The sequence below is a fragment of the Ostrea edulis genome, chromosome 8 (genome assembly GCF_947568905.1).
Source record: "Ostrea edulis chromosome 8, xbOstEdul1.1, whole genome shotgun sequence".
Lineage (NCBI taxonomy): Eukaryota > Metazoa > Mollusca > Bivalvia > Ostreida > Ostreidae > Ostrea > Ostrea edulis.
The window spans coordinates 13,147,281-13,165,007 of NC_079171.1; the positions used below are offsets into that span (position 1 = coordinate 13,147,281).

The 17,727-nt window shown below is 33.5% G+C and overlaps 1 protein-coding gene and 1 long non-coding RNA gene across 6 annotated transcripts in view; one reads left to right on the forward strand and one right to left on the reverse strand.

Annotated features, from left to right (window-relative positions):
- Nucleotides 1–14,609, reverse strand: part of LOC125662332 (uncharacterized) — a 29,174-nt gene extending 14,565 nt beyond the window's left edge. For 3 of the 5 annotated variants that reach the window (XR_008797902.1, XR_008797904.1, XM_056146921.1), the window contains exons 1-2: nt 10,484–10,575; nt 1,804–1,883 (exon numbers count right to left, since the gene is read on the reverse strand). Coding sequence is in view for 2 of the 5 variants with exons in the window: in XM_056146921.1 (XP_056002896.1) it covers nt 1,804–1,836 (33 nt within the window). In the remaining 3 variants the exon portion in view is untranslated. Of the gene's footprint in view, nt 1–1,803; nt 1,884–10,483; nt 10,576–14,543 lie in introns of those variants that run through there. The other 2 variants (XR_008797903.1, XM_056146922.1) reach the window with 1 other exon arrangement.
- On the forward strand, nt 2,553–3,712 carry LOC125662334 (uncharacterized). The gene is made up of 3 exons (XR_007365336.2): nt 2,553–2,656; nt 3,119–3,211; nt 3,375–3,712. It is a non-coding gene; the product is annotated as an uncharacterized LOC125662334 (long non-coding RNA).
- Nucleotides 14,610–17,727: the final 3,118 nt, after the last annotated feature.

The window sequence follows — 17,727 nt, forward strand, 5'->3', positions numbered from 1 at the left end:
ACATTTTTTACAAGGGTCCTGTGGCTTTCGAATTGGGAAAAATTGTCGACATTTTAGTCAAATTGGGAAAAATCAATTTCATCGTAAAGAAGTTTCAAAGTCATATCAAACATTATATTATCTTAATTTTACCCATCTAATTTTATTTAACCTTCTAAGATGTTCAACTATTCTATCCAAATCATCATTCACATAACTCTATGTTAAGTCTTATGTGTAATAATTCACATTGAATGTTTATTTTTTTCAAATACGTTTTCCTTTCATAATTTTATTATTGGGAAAAAATTGACAATTTGTAGGAGGGGAAAGGGCCGAAATTCGGACCCAAAATGGGCCTAAAAATATCACTGGTCCTACAAATTGATGACGTTTGAAAGAAAGAAGTAAACAAAAAATATTGGAAGAATATTAAATAAGCAACTTATTAGTATGGAAGTCCAAAATCATTTTCTTGTACTGTATGTGCATCAGTGCTTATTTTTAGGGATGTCAACGATTAACCGGTTAACCGACTAATCGGTCGGAAAGATCGTAACCGGTTACAATTTTCACAATCGGTTAGTCGATAGTTTTTGCAGTAAATGTACTTTTTAAAATAAATCGCAATCCTTTAAAATTAAAACTCTAAACTGAAATGCGGCAATGAACCAGATATATAAATCACAAGGCCGCCACTGTCACTGTTCCTGTAGTGTATTTAAAAGAATTAAAACCCTGAATACTTCCCAAGTTTACATACCCCTATACATAAAAAATATCTGCTTTTGTTTCAATTGATGCGTTAAAAACATCAACTAATTTTCTACTCAGCACTGTTTAACAGGGTAATTGTTCTTGTTGCAATTTATTCAGCGATACGCCACCGACATCGACAGATTTGGGATGTATTAAGAGAGATAGGGACCGCAATGTTTTAAAACAAGAGTACAAAAATCCGAAGACAAAGCAATCACAATTAAAAAAAAAAGATTATGAGGTGCTTCTTTCACATGATACACTAGTTCACTGTATGTTCGTGAATAGTGAGCTAGTGTTTGCCTATGATCAGAGCCCCCTTTTTCTGTGGTTAAATGATAATAGCACAAAACTCCCACAGCTTCAATTTTAACAGTAGTATATCTTGCAATTCACGGAACCTCTGTGCTATCAGAATGACTTCTTCAGAATAAGATGTGGAGTTGCCAAATATCACCAGTGGTCTTAAAATCATTTTTAAAAAGTAAGAATATCAGCGAGGAGAGAAATTGATGTAAATATCGATGAAAATATGGTTTGGCTCAGTATGCAGTAAATAATGTAATAAATTAGGTTCATGTTAATCTCTTTTTTTTTTTACTTTGATTAAAAGGAAAAAAATTCTGTTTATTGTAGTTTAGCATTTTATTTTTATAAATTGCTTAATAAGAATAAAAGTTGAATAATTCATAAGAAAATTACAAAAAAGTTTTATCTGTTCGATTAACCGGTTACTCGGTCTGAAAAATTTTTCGACTAACCGGTTACAAAAATTTATCTGATTGTCATCCCTACTATTTTTTTTATCTTGGGAATGGGGATTGGCCCTTTGAAATTGACAAATATAGCAAACAATTAATGAAAATAAAGAACTGAAATAAAAATGCTATGATATTTGTAAACTAAACTATAAATATATTTAAATTTTATTATATTCGGTGTGATGTTCAGATATATGCAACCTAGGGATGGCTATAGCTGCTCCTTGCACCTGCAATCACTCTCTACTGCTATCTGCATTGTGTCACAGTGTCAGTGACAAGTATTATATATATTCAAACTTACCACAAAGCTCAGCATCAAGAATGTCATCTTCATTTACCACAGAATCAATCAATTCCCCTATTCCAAATGTAGCACTAATTCTGAAAAAAAAATTGACATCAAGATAAGGTGTCCCAATACTCTATATATAGTCTTTGTAAAAATATTATTCCTCATACAATAGGAAATCAGACATGTGAATGTAAGCTTTATTACAAGATCTGTATAAAAATAACTTTCCAGTTTTTAAGTTTATTGGGTGAAAAGTGCTCAAGTGACATACAGACAGCAAGACAGATGCCGAAAACAATAGTTGAACAGAAAAGCTAGCACAACTTAGCCCATGGCATAAATGTCTCAATAACTGAGATAAAAACAACAACACTTAATTTCTTTCGTAAAATAATGCCCTTTTTTTTCAGAAAAGAAACAATAAAAAGCTATACCCTCAGACTAAATGAGTCAACAAAAAATTGATACCTTCTCCATTGGCTTCAAACCACTTACTATTTCTTCATCCATGGTTTTTTCCCAGTTTTGACGGTTAATTTTCAAAACTAGTACATAGTAGTTTAGAAATTTCACTACTCTTCGCTTGTTAAACATGATGTGGAATAAATTGCAATATGCACTATATTACATGGTTTGTAATTAATTCAAGTACTCTAAACATTATATCAGACCAAGTGTCCTGTCATATGTTTGAATCCACTTGCGAAACATTCTCTTTCTATACGAATTACATATGTACGAGTTAATTATATAAGAGAGGATGGAACTCTTTTGTATTTTGAGTTAATGCACGTTTTTTCTTCGCGCCAGCAATGTTTAGAGCATTCTGTGTATTCATCTTTTCTTTTTGGTTCGCCACGGTGTAAGTATTTACATTTATTTGTAAATCATTTGTACTTATCGTGCTGATATATTTGTATTTTCAATTATGATCTATTGTTTACATTTGCACATTATTGCACATCGAATTGAGTTGTGTCAATCATACGCATGCAACATGTGTTTAGTCAAGAGTCAGCTTAATTATCTTTAAGTCATAAGTAATTGATGGTATTGTTGCAATACCTACTTGATTCTTGTAAATATTACTGATTTATTCAATTCCTACATTCTACGGTTCACCATTAGTGTCATAGTTGTATCGGCATAAGTTACCTTCTTCTATGTGTGTCATTCATCTCAATATTTGATACTGGATTAATTAGATATCAGATGACTTTATATTTCATTTGGAGGATACCATGCATGTATTTGCATGTTATATACATTGTATATTGATGTGTGTCATGATTGTGAACTTATGATTGTTTTGTTTTGTTTGTAGCCTTTTACCACTTTCACTTGCACCTGTGCAACATTAAAAGGAGGTTAGCTATCTGCAGACTGCATCTTGTCTATGGCAGAATACCAAGATAAAGTAATTGAAAAACTTTATTTGCATGTATTTTGCCCATTTGAGTAAGCAAACATGAATTTTCTCTATCAATACTTTGTTGTCTTTGAATATTTCTCCTGGGTAGAAAGACACACACCCTATGTTAAAAATGAATAAAATAATTTTTCCATCATTCTTTTTGAAGAATTTCCTTCCAAGTCCCTGCCTCATGACAATGATGACCAGAGGACCTGCATTGCCAACAAATCATGCAAACAGGCCTGACATTTGAGTAGTTCTCATTATGATGTAAAAATATATTAATCATTGTTGTCATCCACTAGAGCAAAAAGGTGGCAGGACATTTCTAAATTATATAAAATTTATGTGATGTCTCGCTGCGCTTTCTATAATATCGTTAAATTATTATTATCATGTTTTTTTGTTTGTTGGTTTTTTTGTTGGTTTTTTTTGGTCCTAGGAGGTCTCATTTGTTAATAATTTGAATAAATTTTGGAAGAATTCATAAGATGTAAAAACGCATCTACTTTCTGTTTGTCTTGTTTCGAACGAGATGTTACACTGCATAACGTTTCACATCTCAACAAATTTTCCTTTCAAAATTGTACACACTGCCTGGTACATGTCCGGTCTTAAAATTTCAATATCATCTCTAATTAAATATTTTTGATGGTACATACACGAAATCAATATTCATCAAACCATTCGTGGATTTTCATGTGCTGCTCTGCGGCGGTCAACGTTGTAAAACAAAGTTAATCTAACAGTTCTCAGAAAGACCATATCAATAAGGAACTCTAAACTGTTTACCTTAATTGGTATAGAAAAGTTCATTTCCACATGCTCTCACAAACTGACCAATTTTGTGACATAATATATAACTGTAAGTGTCAGACAGTTACAACCATTTAGCAATTAGCCACTAGTATTTAGCAATTGGAATGGCAGTAGGATGTAGTTCTTTTTACAACAAAAATAAGAGTGTAATATGAGTAATGGTGGAAGGTTAAGGTCATCAAACTTAAGCATGATCGATCAAAGAGTTTCTGCAAGAATGCCACTGTGTATAAGTTACATACAAACATCCTTCATGGTGTTTAAGAAAATGATGAAATTTATACATTCATATATTCTGACAAAGTGATTCACAAACCATGAACACCCATATATACTTAGGTCATCACATGTATTTCAAACAGTGACCAGCAAACAATAAACAGACTTATATATGTAAACATAATGACTGACAAACCATAAACAAACACACATAATTGTATTCACAATGAAGTATCTTACAACAGTGACCAAAAACACAAACAGACAAATATTCATATGATATATTTATACTTATACTGATCCAAAAACAATAATCGGACACATCTGAATAAAATAAAATCTTTAAACAATGTCCCACAGTCTATGAACATGAGGGTTACCTGGTGATCAACAAACCATAAACACATGTATAACTGAACTGCCATAATATGACTTCTACTATGTTAGAACAAACAATCTATGATAGTGACCCACAATCCATGAAAAGACAAATACATTTATATATGACAGTAATCCAAAAACCATGAACATTCACATATATATATGTATGCATATACACAAATTTCTAAACTCAAAGACATAAAAATGCCATGAACAAACTACAGGAAAAATATTAGAACAGTCTATGACAGTGACCCACAATCCATGAACAGCCACATACATGTATATATGACAGTGACCCAAAAACTATTAGCATTCACATATGTATGCATATACACAAATGTCTAAACTCAAAGACATAAAAATGCCATGAACAAACAAACTACAGGAAAAATGTTAGAACAATTTACAATCTATGACAGTGATCGACCCACAATCCATGAACAGACACAAACATGTATATATGACAGTGACCCAAAAACTATTAGCATTCACATATATATGCAAATACACAAATGTCTAAACACAAAGACACAAACAAAAAAAAGCCATGAACAAACTACAGGAAAAATGTTAGAACAAACAAGAGGTACTGTGAGCAATGCACACTAAGAATACCCCCCGCTTACCCCAATCTCCCAAAGGGTGTTGGTAATAGGTATAAACTACCTCTTTTCTGAGTGTAAAAGCAAATGACATGACAAACCGAACCATATTGCTACTTCGATGTCCAGTGCACGTGACCTTTGACCTTTTCACCCCAAAATCGATAGGGAACATCTTCATCCCATGGGTAGTCCATATGTATGATATGGTGACTGTAGGTGTAAAGGATAACGCTTTAGAGCCCGGAAACCATATTGCTACTTCAATGTCCAGTGCGCTTGACCTTTGACCTTTTCACCCCAAAATCGATAGGGAACATCTTCATCCCATGGGTAGTCCATATGTATGATATGGTGACTGTAGGTGGAAAGGATAACACTTTAGAGCCTGGAAACCATATTGCTACTTCGATCTCCAGTGCGCTTGACCTTTGACCTTTTGACCCCAAAATCGATAGGGAACATCTTCGTCCCATGGGTAGTCCATATGTATGATATGGCGACGGTAGGTGAAAAGGATAATGCTTTAGAGCCCGGAAACCATTGCGTCTACAGACAGACGGAAAGACGGACGGACGGACAGACAGACGGACAACCCGATTCCAGTATACCCCCCACAACTTGTTGCGGGGGGTATAACAATCTATAACAGTGACCCACAATCCATGAACAGACACATACATGTATATATGACAGTGACCCACAAACTATGAAGTTCAACAGACTATGGGTCAACCACTATACGGATATATGGAAGTATTTACCTCCTGCAGAATGGTGATACACAATTCAAGCTTTGATACCTTCACTAGTCTAGTACTTTTCACTTTAAATAGCAAAGTATACAAAGGCTTAATTTTGATTAGGATGGAGTTCAATAAATATAAATGCTTATGGTAACATGAACGAAAGCTCAGAAATGAAAAGGACACGCATGCAAAATACAATCTACATGTAGCAATTTAAAAATGATTTTCCGTCTAAGCATGCAGGCATCATGGAATTTCACAGAATGGTGCAGATTTCGTGACAAACTTTAACCAACTATGCATTACAATATCCATTACCAGCAACCTTTCTTGACAATTACACAGGGATTAATAAGACTTTTTTGAAACGGTCCTGTGACCTTTTGTTTGGGATTTTTATGAAAAAGTGTATGAAATTGGGAAAGTAATTCTAGTGCATCTCCTATAAAATTGACGAAATTAAGCAAATTCAATGCATTCAATTGAGGAAACTCATGTATCTGGAAACAGTGACCCACAAAACATGAATAGACATAAGCTAAATGTACATATATATATATATATATATTGAAACAAACAAGATACCCATGGGCCTTAATGGTCACAGATAATCTTGCAGCAAATTTACTCTCCCTGCTGCCTGAACTATGGACGCAGGAGTTCTGAATTTCACAATTTTGGTATTAAGCTAACTGCTCATAATAATCATGCAAACAATATGCTTGCTAGATGTTTGGGGGTAAAAAAGATTTTTGTATATCACATAAATTTTTATAGTTTTGGCCCCATCCCTCAGGCTTCATGGAAACAGGGATCATAAAATTCATAATTTTTGTTCCTCTTCATCAAAAGATGCTAAACACCAAAATTGGCAGAAATTAGGGCTGGGACGATTCAGGGTTAGCTCGATTCGGTTCGGTTTCGATTCAGAACAGCACGGTTCGGTTATTTTCGATTCGGTTCATGTTACGTCTAGTTATCTACTGACAGCACAAAAATTAACAATTTTGATGAGTAGCATATTTGATTTGATTTTATTCAAGTTATATAACTTTATGTCGTCATTTGTAAACATCATATCTATTTATAATGACATTTTATAACTTTGATAGAAAAAAGAAAACATTGACAGTCTATTAAAATTTGTTACATTAAAGGGACTGGTTCACGTTTTTTGAAAGAAATGTTTATCATTTTTGATGTTAAAAATTAAAAATATAACTCATTTAATGTTGACAACCAAAATTTGGACCTTCTGAATGCAAGGATAAGATCAGTATCCTGGCTTTGATCTTGTGTTATGTAAACAAAAACTCGAGTCTTTTATGTAAACAAACAAACCAGTGAAACGTTAATTTTTGTAATTTAAAGCATCTTCATTTTGTACAATCACAAATTTTAACTTTTAAATGATACGTTTTACTTAAAGTATACTTGAAATGTGATATATCTAATAAACTTGGATCAATATCCCTTTATTTTGAAAACTTCGTAAACAATAACACACCCCAATTTTTGTTTTCAAAACAAATAATAAACTCTCTATAATGCGCTTCTGTCTTGATGAATAACCTTAATGTTTTTGTGAAATCTTCTAAACATATTAGACTATAGATTTTGATCATTTAAAGTGAAAAACAAAATTTGAGGGGAAATCGTGAATCAGTCCCTTTAATGTGCTGCATAAGTTTTGGATTATTAAAAAAAAACTATAGTGAATCTAAAATGTACATGTATATGATATTGTTTTCATTAATATGTAAAAATTCAACAATTCTATCATTTGAGAGTCTTTTAAAATCTTTCCTTTCTTGATTTACTTCTCTCATATTAACTGTTAAATCTGTGTCATTACCTACGGTGTTGATTTAATTCACTCCACCACTGACAGAAATGCTAAATGACATGTAAAGATAAACTGCAATGATCTTACGTACCATATTCTGTTGGTATCTGAGTGGTGAAAATGCTAACTTTCAACACAGTAATGATTTAAATCTCTGTTGCATAAAAAAACCACATGTTCTGCACATCACTTGGATTTGTTGTTTTGGTGTAGGTAAAATCTAAACCGAACCGAACCGAAATCCGAAATTTGTAATCGGTGCATCGAATCGAATGGTATGAATCGCGGTGCACTGAGATTGCACCGCACAGCGGTAGTAGAAATTGGTTCAGCAATTTCAGAGAAAAAGCTGTCATTGTCAACTTGATCCAATAATATCTCAAGGATCAAGACTGATTAATAAGTGGTGACAAAATACAACTGGAACAACAACAAAATTAAGGTCAAGATCTAGTAAATGACTGTAGATTGTCTTCTTGGTGCTTAGCATTATGGAGTTCACAGCTCAATATCTGTAGTGGGATGTCCCAATCAATTAACCAAGATAAACCCTTATATCTCCCTCTCTCCTACTACTTTTATTTCTGTATCACTGCATCAACATAACATAACCAAGCAGCACTTATATCCCCCTCTGACAAAACATTAAATAATGAATGAAAATTTGGGAAAAATATAAAGCTTATTTTAACAAATTAATAAGTAGAAGTTTTGTGAACAATTCCAGAAAATAATGATTCACATACTGCAGCATTTTCATTTTTTTTTCATTTCCTACTGATGGACAATCATCAAACTGTCTCTTAATTATATAAATTGTATTTTACACTGCACTTCTTTACTACTATAATACTGCAAGACAACATTTTTCAAATCTGTACAATATGAATTTGGACTGCTGTAAATTGAATGCAAATTTGAATCAATGTAAAAAAAAAAGTATATGCAGAAAAAAAAACTCTAAAAGAAACTGTATACTTTACTAATGTACATTTAATAACTCCGCAAATTCCAGGGAAGTCCGGACCCCCACCCCCTCTAGATCTGCGCATATCTATGAAGGTGTCTCTTAAATTCTGTCATTGCTATTAAAATATCGTGCTATCCAAAGAAGTAGAGAAAAAAGAGAATAATTATCAAACAGAAATTTACCATTTCGAATGCTTTGAAGAAGGAAACATTTAGTCTCAAATGTTAAAGCAGTAATCCCATGTATAACCGATAACATCAGTTTGGCCATCCAATAGTGGGTGTACTGAGTTTCCATACACATTCAAGTGAACGAGAGGCCGGGGTGTATTACCTCAAAAACTAAAACTGTGTCATCAAAATGAAATAAATTTTTTAAAAAAAAAACGTCTAACAAATGTTGGGGGGGGGTCGATTTTTTTCTTTTTACTTTCAAGGGCGGGTCTTGCCCAAACCATTAGAAAATGGGAATACTTCGAATTTTGTTATTCAAAATTTATTTACTTAATATGTCCATAAATCAAATATCTCTAATGGTGTTAGCCATTTCATGATAAAAAAATAACATACGTATGAAAACTAAATTAAGCATTGCTTAATCATAGAAAATATGATTTTCTAGCCAAAAAAAAATGAGCTTTGAGAATTAATTTAAAATTAAAATAATGCTGAATGAAGTATAAATGATATCTGGATTTTACTATAGCTTACATATACACAATGCAACTTGATTACAAATATGCAATTTTATTGTTTTCTGTTGTGATGATGTTTAAATTGAACTTTTATATGTTGTAATGTCTTCCGGGGCCCTTGATTAGAAAATAAAATATCTTGAAGTTGTATTTTGTATACAGACTCGTAGGAAGAATTTCGATATGGGGGTATGCGCATCCAAACAATTGCAGTTGGGAGGGGCACAACCACACAAAAATTCCTTGACAAGCAAAAGAACATACATGTATAATGGGGTACAACAATAACGTTGATATGTTTTCTATCGTATAGAGTATTAATTGGCAACATAATTGGCTAAATTATTGGTGGAGGTCAAGGGGGGGGGGGGGGCAAGGTTCCAACAAGCCTGAAATGGTACAAAATATTGTTCTATCTCCAAATACTGTTTTCTTCTAAAACTCCTTAAGTTTTTAGCCAAAATGAATATTCAATGTCACCATTTTCACTTTAGACTTAAGACTGCTTAGACATGCAGGTATCTAGTTCTCTTAAGAATAAAGATTATGATATATCTTAAGATTGTCATAAGATATGAAAGTTTTGTGAAACAGCTATGGTGCCATCTTACGATACATTTTGGTCTCAAGACAAATCTTGATAGTTTTGTGAAAGAGACACCTGTGATATATGATCAGATGATAGCCCTCTTTTCTTTCATCAGAAGTAAACATGTATGCAAATTTTAAAAAAAGTAACATAACCGCTAAGTTTTCACAACTTACGGACTAGTACCCAATGTATGTAACTTGTATTCCGAATCCATGCATGTTCTTTTAACTTTTGTTGAGGTTGTCATGCTCTTGTTTACGCTTCAGGCGTCCGCCTATTGTGCTTAAGATCAAACAAGTCCGACAGTCCCTCGTTCTCTCGTCTAATTATCATAAATATGCGTTATATTCAATCGCTCTACTACTTCCTTCTAAATAAGAACAAAATACTCAGTACTTACAGCTCTTAGCCTCTTTTCCTTCTGCTCAACTCCGCCATTGTCCTCCCAAAATGCATTGCGTGTATCACTAAACCGTATTGTGGGACTTTCCACTTGACATTTATAGATACACAAAATGTTGAAAGCTAGGGACTTAGACTGACTGTTCTAAAAATAGATTTTACGTTGGGGGATATTTTTCTATATATCCTTGTGGATTAAAAAAAAATTGTTTTTGTTTTTTATGATAATAATATCATTGTGAACATTTCTGTGAAGTTTAGACTACATGGTTTATGGGTCAAAATATAGATGACCCATAAACCACCTAAGGATCCCACAACGCGAGTCTGAGATACGCAATATATCCCACAACACGCCTCTTGTATAACTATATATAATAAGTTGGGCATAATGTAGACCGCACTTATTCTGAGACATTAAGTAGACTTTTCTCATATTTTTTTTATTTGAGACATTTTGATATACACTTTTAGTTAAATTTATTCTTAAAGGCTTCAAAAATATAAATATGGCCATCTCAACACTAAATATTGTTTCGTTATAAATATACATATTTTCTGGTCTCCTTAATATTTTGTAAATACTTTGGAGGTTTCAAGTTGACCTGTATATATTTTATGAAGATCCTCGGGGGTTTAAGAAGACCAAGTATATACAATGTATAAAGGAGACCACAAAGGTATATATACATGTTTATGCAGACCATTTCTTCTTTTCTGCTTATTTCCTTAATTAACTGTTGCATTTTCAGATTATATATTTATTTCTAAACAAGAGGCCCGCATGCCTTATCGGGCCGAGTACTAGTGAAAAAGTATCACTACTCCCAAGGGCTATGAAATTTAGAAAAAAAATTCCTGTTCTGAATATCTAAGCTAAATTCTAATATTCAGCACAGTATAAAACAAGATGTGTTCTTCAATGCCCTCAAAAGTGCATACACTGATGAAAGGCTTTAAATAATATAATAGGTGTATTAACATTAAAACATTAGACTAATTTGGATCCATCACAGAGTCAAAACCCTGATTTGTAAAATTAACCATTTTGGAAAAATCCTTTTCTTCTATTCCCAAGTATGCATTTACATTATACAATATCAACAAACTTACACATAAATACCATATACTAAGTATGGTCCCACCCTGAGGTCAGAACCCCTACCCTGGGGAACATGAAATTTACAATCTTGGTAGAAGCCTTCCTCCTCTACATCACTATATATTTGGTTTTTTCTTAAACATGTGCAGTTGTTGAGAAGAATTTTTTGAAAATTAGTCAATTTTTGGCAGTTTTGCCCCACCCCTAAGGCCCCAGGAATCCTGAAATTTACAGTCCCCCCACCCCGTTCCAAATATGCTTCATACCAAATTTGAAAAGAATTGGAATGATAGTTATCAAGAAGTTTAAAATTTCTATTGTTCACACATTTAATAACTGACCATTTTGTCCCTACTGTAATACCAAACCCCTACCCATGGAATCTTCAAATTTACAATTTTGGTAAAGGAATACCTGCTTTTTCTAAATATCCATTTAGTTTTAATGTAGTATCAACAACACTAAAGAAGATGTTATGTTTAATAAGTGTTGTACAGATTAACACAATATAGTAAGTTTGGCCCTGCCCTGGGGTCAAAACCACTACCCTGGGGATCATGAAATTTACAATTTTGGTTGAGGCCTCCCTCCTCTACATCACTATGCATTTAGTTTTCCATAAATATACACGGTTGTAAAAAACAACATTTTTGAAAATTGATCAAGTGTTGGCAGTTTTTGCCCTGCCCCTAAGGCCCCAGGGATGCGGGAATCCTGAAATTTACAGTTTATGTCCCCCAGATGCTTCATATCAAATTTAAAAAAAGAATAGCTTTTCATTTCAAATTAAGATCTCAAAGCTTAATACACATCTGAAACACTACATGTAAGACATTCTCATTGTCTACTGAATTTATATAATCTCTGTTATATGATTCATTTATTTACCATTAGCAATAAATCACAGAGAGCTAAGACTTGATAAACAATATTTTCATGTATATACATGAAGGTAGACATTCAAACAATTTCTCTAATATTGAATAATGTAGACTGTCGCTCCTCGTGGGAAAGTACACTAGACTGCTATAGGATAAATGTAAACAGTGAAGTAGTAATACAGGGTAAGGTATCGGGAAAAATACATTTGGTTGCACAGACTACTTAGTGGAGGCAGAGTCACAGTTTCTTGAGAGTGGACGAGCACTAATAGGTCGCACTTTAGTCAAAGGACACGACATTGTGCCATTATGTTTCATGAATGTCACATTGTTTAAAAAATTCATGGTGGTACTCTGATTGCAAGAGTGACTGTGGTAAAAGAACAGAAAGTTTGTTGGAAGTACGAGTTTCAGTTCATGATAGTGTCAACGCACAACTTGACTCAGGGAATGTGTTTAAAATTCAAGAGACTCGTTTTTTTTCAATTCTTTTGTTGAGTGTTTGGCAAAAAAAAAAAAATTCCCTATTTCTGTTAGTTTGAGGCGGAGCTGGGTCATCCGCTTGTGAGGTTAGCGGTCCCACCTCAAAGCTACTACGATCAGTTTATACAAAATATTCAATAGAAGATCAACATCACCTGAGGTATGTAGACGAATCGCATGTGAAACTTAACAGTAAAATGCATTATGCATGTGTCGGGTTGGATACCCTTAATACGGTACACAAGTTTCGAGTAATTTCCCTATACAGAACTTTCGTTCACAGTAAGGCAGGAAACAAACACGCGTGATGGGACAATAGTCTCTCATTGCACGTAAGTTTCGCATACGGAGTTTCATCACACAGACTCAACTGAGACACAAATGAAATAAGTAATAAGTGTTCAATAGTAAATAAAGACTTTGAATTCTTATCGTATCACGTTATTTTGTTGCTTGTATATACCATATCTAGGATATTACTTGGTGATACAACAATAATTTTATGTTTTCATTTTAGTAAAACATTATCTTATAGTTCCTACATTTACATCTTTAAACAGAAGCCGCTTTGTCTTCCTCATTCACTGTAGGTCCAATCTGTCCTACTTAAGGATTCAATGTAGCACTAAATGCACTTCCTACATCTTTTATCTCGAAACTTGCGTATTAGATTGTTTTACCTTCTCCACAAATCGCACACTCCATTGTATACATTAAAACCAAGCACTCAGAATTCCCTTAGTAACGGCAATTGTATTATGAAAACCCCAGATGTCATGTGAGCAGCCTAAATGCAACGCGAGGCAACATTATTATTTCGGATGAAAAACGGCGACTGCTGACCATCTTAGACGAGTAATCCCTTAATAGAATTGAATTACATTGGGTTTTATATTGGTATGGAAAATAGGACCGCATACAAGAGGTGATTGCTGAATGGAAGTGACTCTTCGCCAATTCTGACTGTACTTATACTATGCTGTACATGTAATATATAAACAAAATATAGTACTTTTCGTCAATGCTTCGACAACACTTCTTAACATATTCTGTTTGCCAACGTATAGGGTTAGAATAGGGGTTTTTAATTTATTTCTGTGTAAGTCGAAACGCAAGTCATACTGAAAATTTTACAATTAAATGGGGGTGTATTTCGAGAGACATAACAAACATACACATTAAAAACATGACATATGCAATAGTGTAGATTATAATGCAAGTAGATTCGTAATGTTAGTGGATAGAAACGACATTTTCATTTTCAAAACATCAAATTTGATTGAAATGGACTTAAATTTCGGTCTCAAAAGTGAGCTAGCTAAACGTTATGGCTCAGGAGCCTGACCTATTTTTGTATTCTCAATAGGATTTGTGAGATCGATTTCCTTATCTTCATATTTTCATGCATATATCACACAAAAATGACAAACACCTTATATTTAACCACCAACAGCGCCACTTTCTCTTGATATTCATTATCTCTAATTACAAAATATTCTAGTTCTATACTTATTAAATGATTTGCACTCCAAATTAAAATAATCTGAAACATAAATTGGAAATCGCCCTATCAATTATTGGAAATCACTTACCATACAAAATCCGAACAGACCACTGTTTATTTCATGATATCGCTTCGTTTAGTTTAGATATAGGTATACACTGATTTACAAGAGTTAAAGGGACCTTATGTACGAATTGAAGCGTTTTATCTTTCGGATGATAGATAAAACAAATATTAAGATAAGTATATTTAACACAATTTGGAACATATTATTGGTGGGTAGATCCAACTGGTAACTGGATTGTATACAGGCATGCTTGTCTCATATGATTTTTATATGTGTATCATATGATTCGCTTCATATGAGAATCATCAAAAGGCATCTTATGTGAATCATAAGATGTGTTTCATATGCTTTACATATGAATTACATATGTATATCATATGAAAGGGACTTCATATGATTCACATATGACGGTTTTGTGTGCATGTTGTGCTACTATGTTATATGAGAATCATCACCTATTTGGAAGACATGCAATTATTTTTGTGGCATATTGCATGTTTCGACTCCGATCATTAATATTTTGTATCATTCGGGAATAGGGATCACCTTGCATAATATGATGCCAAATTCATATTTCAATTGGTACCGTATAAGTTGTACATTATGACACCTGGGTCGAGGCCTCTGCTGGTGGAATGTTAGTCCCGGAGGGTCTCTACAGCCCAGTTGCTAAGTACTTCGTTTCTAGCTTGAAAATACGGATGTATATTTAATTGTTGTTATAAAATTTAGAAATTCATTTCAAAATTAAGAATTATCTCCCTCATGCATATATCTTAGCCTTAGACGAATTTGACTACACTTTTTTGGCACGCTGTTTTTGGCTATAATAGCCCTAAAATTTCATTGTTATTTCGGATTTCAAACATTTCGGTTGAGCATCACTGAAGGACATCATTTGTCGAAATGCGCATCTGGTGCATCAAAATTGGTACCGTATGAGTTTTACATGCTTACTAATCTTCTCACCGCATATATAGTCGTTGTGGCCGAGTGGACTTGCGCACTGGTTTGACAATCTTGCTAGGCGGTGGGTGCCGTACGTAGCTGGTTCGACCCCGGGCTGGGGCGAAAATTTTCAGTACCTAGTTGTGATTATTTAGTGCTTTATATATTAATTAATTGATTTTCACATGTATCGTTTAGATCCTAGGGGTAAACGTAAGGTTGGGTGTTATAATTGTTTGTTTGTGCTTTATATATATATATATATATATATATGCTTTTTCTGTATTTTGTATATAAAAACTGTATATTTTTATTGTATCATACACGTAATAAATAACAAGTTTCAATAAGGATGTTGGTTGACTCTTGCCTGCCTCAAACAAAAACAAAGCAGTGTCCTTGACAATGTTTCTAGCGTCGGCACATAAACACAAGTTTATTTAACAGAACTTGTAACATATCGTGCACCTGTGATATGCAATATTTGTTTCACTGCACCATGGAGACATACACTGTGCGCTGAAAAAAATGGGTTTTTAAAGGTTTTAGTTTTAAATGCAATGTAAAGATTGTGTGATTAAACTGTTATACAGGTAACGAGAAAACCGAGTTTCAATTCTTTACCAAGTAATACATAAACACACTAGCTGACGTTTTTACTTGCAACATCGATGAACTATCAAAATTTGTTAACTCTAAACAGACCTGGTGAAATACCCAAATATTGTTTGGTATAAACGAGATATAATGTAAGTGAATTGTACGTGAAATGTCAATAATTGAAAAGCGTCACGTGTCCTTAAATACTTTAAACGCTCAGTGCTTTGTCAATAAATAAAAAAAACTTTAATACTGTGTGGTATAAATGAGAAAGAATGTAAGTGAAATGTCAATAATTGAAAAAATCACATGTGTCCTTAAATACTTTAAACGCTCAGTGCCTTATAAAGGCATATAAAACTATGTTTAGTTATTGTTTAATATCAAATGAGTCAAACGTTCCTTGGTCAATTCATTTGATCTTTTCTAGGGTATATAACTGTGTCTGATTTTCCAGAAATTATGGAAAGCCTTTGCATCAAAGAAACAGTGTTATTTAAGAGGATGAAGAGAAAATATGTTAAAGAGAAGGAGAGTTAACGAAGAGGAAGCAATACTTCAGAAGAAGATGACAGTGAAATGATATGAAATAGTTTATTCACTGCACCAACTATCCAATCAATCAAATAAATATTTTATATGTAATACTTTTATTTAAGATTGAATGACGTATGTAAAGATAATTGAATGATAACACGAATTGTAAATCTAAAGCTTGGATTAACAATATAGTACATGTACAACAGTAATATTGTACACAGGAAATGTTTCAGAACCATGTACGCCCCATGTTGCAAATTTTAAAAGGTTATACACATGTATTATCTGATTGTTAGTAGTGCTGTAGTGCCAAACCATTTCAAACAAAAAATATGTGTAAGACACTTGCCTCCCTCAGATGTGTCATCTGTACAAAAATATGTGTAAGACACCAGCCTCCCTCAGATGTGTCATCTGTACAAAAAATATGTGTAAGACACCTGCCTCCCTCAGATGTGTCATCTGTACAAAAATACGTGTAAGACACCTGCCTCCCTCAGATGTGTCATTTGTACAAAAAATACGTGTAAGACACCTGCCTCCCTCAGATGTGTCATTTGTACAAAAAATATGTGTAAGACACCTGCCTCCCTCAGATGTGTCATTTGTACTCACGGATGCTTTTATTACCACAGTTAAAACAAGGAAAGCACCACGGACATTAAGCTCAGGAATAAAATGTCATTGTGTTGCTTCTTTCTTTTTATATTTCGTCAATTTATGGTGAATATGGAGCATACAGCAAATCTATAGTGTACCCTTTGAGATGACATCAAATGCATGGAGTACATACATACACTTGGTGATCTTTTGAACTGAAATTCACCACAGTTTTCTAATATTAGTAACCAAGCCATACATAATATAGTATCGCTATCAAGAAAAGACTTCTCAAGATATTTACAGACACCAAATGTTTGCTTTTCTGCATTGCACCTGTCGCCCTTCTTACTTGAAAATAATTAGTGGTCATCTGGTGCTCATAATCCACCTACATAAGAATTATCATAACAGCTGAGTAAACGATTTTCGAGATAGTGGGAGGACAACAATTTTATATAGTACTACTTTGCATCAACCTCTTGAAATATCCTCATCATCAAAGAAAGTGTTCTCG